The sequence below is a fragment of the Camelina sativa genome, chromosome 11, assembly GCF_000633955.1.
Source record: "Camelina sativa cultivar DH55 chromosome 11, Cs, whole genome shotgun sequence".
NCBI classification, from domain to species: Eukaryota; Viridiplantae; Streptophyta; class Magnoliopsida; order Brassicales; family Brassicaceae; genus Camelina; species Camelina sativa.
This window is the reverse complement of record NC_025695.1, coordinates 44,119,426-44,124,084: the sequence shown is the minus strand read 5'-3', so window position 1 is coordinate 44,124,084 and position 4,659 is coordinate 44,119,426. Positions and strand designations below refer to the sequence as shown.

General features: G+C 38.1%; 2 protein-coding genes across 2 annotated transcripts in view; both read left to right on the top strand.

Moving 5' to 3' along the window:
• On the top strand, positions 244-1,452 carry LOC104726269 (macrophage migration inhibitory factor homolog). Its single transcript, XM_010445091.2, has 3 exons — positions 244-453; positions 786-986; positions 1,137-1,452. Exons 1-3 carry the CDS (start codon positions 343-345, stop codon positions 1,170-1,172), a joined length of 348 nt encoding a protein of 115 aa, XP_010443393.1. The 5' UTR covers positions 244-342; the 3' UTR covers positions 1,173-1,452.
• LOC104726267 (DNA ligase 4-like) overlaps positions 1,604-4,659 on the top strand; it is a 5,072-nt gene continuing 2,016 nt past the window's right edge. Inside the window, exons 1-13 of the mRNA XM_019232117.1 lie at positions 1,604-2,105; positions 2,183-2,274; positions 2,359-2,444; positions 2,547-2,683; positions 2,884-2,958; positions 3,064-3,155; positions 3,330-3,401; positions 3,501-3,580; positions 3,666-3,703; positions 3,815-3,821; positions 3,912-4,067; positions 4,279-4,354; positions 4,556-4,653. Coding sequence (XP_019087662.1) covers positions 1,770-2,105; positions 2,183-2,274; positions 2,359-2,444; positions 2,547-2,683; positions 2,884-2,958; positions 3,064-3,155; positions 3,330-3,401; positions 3,501-3,580; positions 3,666-3,703; positions 3,815-3,821; positions 3,912-4,067; positions 4,279-4,354; positions 4,556-4,653 — 1,345 coding nt within the window. The 5' untranslated portion in view covers positions 1,604-1,769. The remainder of the gene's footprint in view (positions 2,106-2,182; positions 2,275-2,358; positions 2,445-2,546; positions 2,684-2,883; positions 2,959-3,063; positions 3,156-3,329; positions 3,402-3,500; positions 3,581-3,665; positions 3,704-3,814; positions 3,822-3,911; positions 4,068-4,278; positions 4,355-4,555; positions 4,654-4,659) is intronic.

The following is a 4,659-nucleotide window of genomic DNA, read 5'->3' as shown; positions in this document are numbered from 1 at the left end:
AAAAAAAAAAAAAAAAAAAAAAAAAGACACAACTCTATTGGTCCCCGTCCAAATTCTAAGAGAGAGAAAAAAAAACTTGACTGTACTTTTTGTCAATCTTCGATGGTTACTTTTCGACATATATATATATATACACCAAATAACTTATTGGTGGGCCGAATTACAAGCCCATGAGATTCCGGTTTGATTACTTTAGACATCGGTTGGTATAGTTTTTGGTTTGATGAAAAATTGAAAACTCGTTTACCATTATATGCTCTCTTACCGTTATCTCAACTTCCATATCTGAAAGCCACTTGGTTTTGATTTGTCGGAAAAAGGAGACGACAAAGAAACAAGAAGATGCCCACTTTGAATCTCTTCACAAACATACCAGTCGACGCCGTCACTTGCTCCGACGTTCTCAAGGACGCTACTAAGGCCGTCGCTAAGATCATCGGCAAACCTGAATCCGTCCGTACATAAACTCTACTCCTCCTCCTCTGTTTCCGCCATTTCTACGCGATATTCATGACTGGGTTTAAACATTTGTTACCTTTTTTAATTACTTATTAGAGTTTTGATTATCTGAAATCAGAGTAGAATGCAAATTTTCAGTTTTTGATTGGATTCATGATGTTGTTGGTATATATATGCACACAAGGTGTTTGATGAAAGTCCTCTAAATGATTCTTCTTAAGCTTGATTGTGTTGTGGAGTTATTAACTTGTGAGATACGCGTTTTAATCATCTGTTATTTTTGGCTGTTCAGTACTTATACAACGTCTGTGTTTTTTTGTTTTCAGTATGTGATGATACTGCTTAATAGTGGAGTGCCCATTGCCTTTGCTGGTACCGAGGAACCCGCTGCGTATGGAGAATTGATATCTATTGGGGGATTAGGACCAGGCGTTAACGGGAAGCTTAGCGAGACGATATCTGAGATTCTCCAAATTAAGCTCTCTATAGATAGCTCCCGCTTTTATATCAAATTCTATGATTCCCCGGTAAGTCTCATTTTTGCATCAAGTTTATAAATCATGTCACTTTGATGAGAAAGCACAGTGTTCTGAACTTCTCAATGTCAAAAGATGTCTTATATAACTAGATGAATGATTAGAAACTTAGTTATATTCTTGGATTTTGTTTTTTTGCAGCGACCCTTCTTTGGTTTCAACGGATCAACATTCTGAAACATGGATTGAGACAGATGATGGTAAAGAGGCGAATTCAACCTTGGTAATGAAGCTTGGGTTAGAAGAACTGTTTGCTTATCATCAATTTCAAAAGCTCTAGTTCTTAAGCTTTCATTTGATATCCCAATATAAACCTCATCTCATGTTCAAATTGCTTTTGGGACTTGTTGTAACTTTGTAACTTGTGATATGATATCAAAGTTGTCATACTAATTAACACAGCAAATTGTATGAGGATTGTTTTCGCAATCTTGTAAAAAAATATTGTTTTTGTCAACCAACCACTGTTAACAACTTATAAAACCTGGTTCGTTTGTATTTAGAATTTATACAGTTTTTGCCAAGTGATAGTATACACTGGACTGAATTGATCAATTAAGTAAGTTTTAGGGCAAATGTGTAAATTCAGAATAACGAGAAGACGAGAACAGAGAAGACGAGAGGCCAACCCAACCGGCCGTGTGACTTTTTCCAAAAACGCGACTTTCTTCTCCGACAAGCAATACGCGACGCTGCTCACTGATTCCCCGACCATCTTTTGACCCTAATCAACCGTTGTCTCATCAGGTATCCAAAAATTCCCGGCGAGGTAAGATGACGGAGGAGATCAAATTCAGCGTTCTAGTATCTCTCTTCAACTGGATCCAAAAAAGCAAAACCTCATCTCAGAAACGCTCCAAGTTCCGCAAGTTTCTCGACACTTACTGCAAACCCTCAGACTACTTCGTCGCCGTAAGGCTCATCATCCCGTCGCTTGATAGGGAACGAGGTAGCTACGGTCTCAAGGAGTCAGTGCTCGCCACGTGTCTGATCGACGCGCTTGGCATCTCTCGCGACGCTCCTGACGCTGTTCGTCTCCTCAATTGGCGTAAAGGAGGAACCGCTAAAGCTGGTGTCAATGCTGGAAACTTTTCCTTAATTGCCGCTGAGGTTAGGAATGAGTTCTTCTAGTTTTATGGGTTTTTGGGGATTTTTAGGGTTTTTGAAACATTTTGATGTGATGATAGGTATTGCAACGTAGACAAGGAATGGCTTCGGGTGGTTTGACTATTAAGGAATTGAATGATTTGCTTGATCGTTTGGCTACAAGTGAGAACAGGTGCTTTCTCTGATCCTAGAAGAATCAGTTGTTTCTATTCACAATCTCTTATCTTGTTTTGGTTTGGGATTCTATGCAACACAGAGGTGAGAAAACTTCTGTTCTTTCTACTCTGATTCAGAAGACAAATGCTCAGGAGATGAAGTGGGTCATTAGGATAATTTTAAAAGGTATGAACTTTTGAGCTTTCTTTACATAAAGTTTCCATCTTTTTATTTATTTATTGAGAATCAATTAGAAAATTTTGATTTTGTTGGGGAATGCTTTTACAGATTTGAAACTGGGAATGAGCGAGAGGAGCATATTTCAGGAGTTCCATCCAGATGCTGAGGACTTGTTTAATGTTACGTGTGACTTGAAACTAGTTTGTGAAAAGTTGAGGGATCGACACCAACGGCACAAGCGCCAGGTTTTATAATAGTCTGTCAGTTTTATGATTGTTGTGATTACTTACTTACTTGTATACTGTTTTATTTCAACTCTTGCCAAAGTATGTCTTTCCTCATGTATCTTCTGCTCATTCTTTGATTATGTTTAGATTTCTCACTCATGGCGCTCAATGTGATGACTTTCTCTAACGTGGTCGCTTGGTTGTTTGTTACATTGTAGGATATAGAGGTAGGAAAAGCCGTACGACCTCAGTTAGCTATGCGTATCAGTGATGTAAATGCTGCTTGGAAGAAGGTAAATTCTATCACTGTACAGTATATTGTTTGTTTGTTAATGTGGTTGTATTGGTGTTTTATTTCTTTAACCAATGCATAGAGTTTTCTTATTTCCTTGACATAGCTACATGGGAAAGATGTAGTTGCTGAATGCAAATTTGATGGGGATCGCATACAAATACACAAAAATGGGACTGAGATACACTATTACTCTAGGTGATTCCACATCTCTTTCGTCTACCCTGTTATAAATGTTTTGATAAAAGATCTTATTTGCATATGGCATAGTTCATGACTATTTTGTGACTTAGTGTTTCAAGTTCTCTACCGGTTTCTTAGTGTTTTGACAGATAGGGAATTTGCACTTTACTTTATTTAGTGATGGTGCAGGAACTTCCTTGACCATTCTGAATACGTGCATGCCATGTCGGATCTTATTGTACAAAATATATTGGTGGACAAGTAAGAACACAGTTGCTGTTTATTTAGGCTCTGGAAGGTTTTTACAAGCTTGAAATTATGAGATATACGATCTTTTATTTTCTTTTTATTGCCATTTAGGTGCATCCTTGATGGGGAAATGTTGGTCTGGGATACATCTCTGAATCGGTTTGCTGAGTTTGGTTCGAATCAGGAAATAGGTTTGGAGTCTAATCAATATCCTTATGTTAAAAAGCTTAGTCTTGCTTGCAGTAGATTTGATCCTTCTATTACTCTTTTTCACAGCCAAGGCAGCAAGGGAAGGTCTTGACAGCCATAGACAGGTTCATATGCGAAATCCCACTTGTTTACTTTTGTTGTTTGCTTTATGTTGCGAGTGAACTGTTTGAGGATCTGACTACAAACTCTGATGTTCTATTTATCTATCAATGCAGTTGTGTTGTATCCTTACCAGGAGAAGTTAATGCCCCGACTTCAGAATGTCACGACAAAACGACTTTAGAGATATTCTTTTCCTTGACCTTGTACTAGATGTTGCCTTTGATGTTCTTTATGTTGGCGATACTAGCGTCATCCACCAGAGTTTGAAGGAACGGCATGAACTGCTGAAAAAAGTGGTCAGGCCTTTAAAAGGTCGTCTAGAAGTTTTAGTACCTGAAGGTGGCCTCAATGTTCACCGCCCTTCAGGTAAGGACTACTAAAATTCTAGTAGACTCAGGAATGTTGACAAGTGCGACAGAGTTAAATCAATGATGATTTTTTCTCATTTTCTTGAAGAGTGCTATGTTTTTAGACTTGTGCATCATTATGAGTCTGTTAAATCTTTCATACAACTATTTAATTTCTCCTGATACCATTAGGACCTTTAAATGGATATGTGAACAATTTTTTTTTGCAGGGGAACCTAGTTGGTCTATTGTTGTCCATGCTGCTGCTGATGTTGAGCGATTTTTCAAAGAAACAGTTGAAAACAGGTTTATTATTCTTATTCTAAATCCAGCCAAAATTTCTCTCTCCCCTATTCATGAATGGTGCAAAACGTTTGAATGGTACCTTCTTGGCCGTATAGGAACACTGATACTTGCTTAATCGACCCTCTAGTACAGAGTCTTTAATATGATTTTCTTCGCAGATGTGTGTTTTAGTTTCTGATCCAGTTTCTTCTTTGTCCTCAGAGATGAAGGAATTGTGCTTAAAGACCTGGAATCAAAATGGGAACCTGGAGATCGTAGTGGCAAGTGGTTGAAGTTGAAGCCTGAATATATCCGAGCTGGTTCTG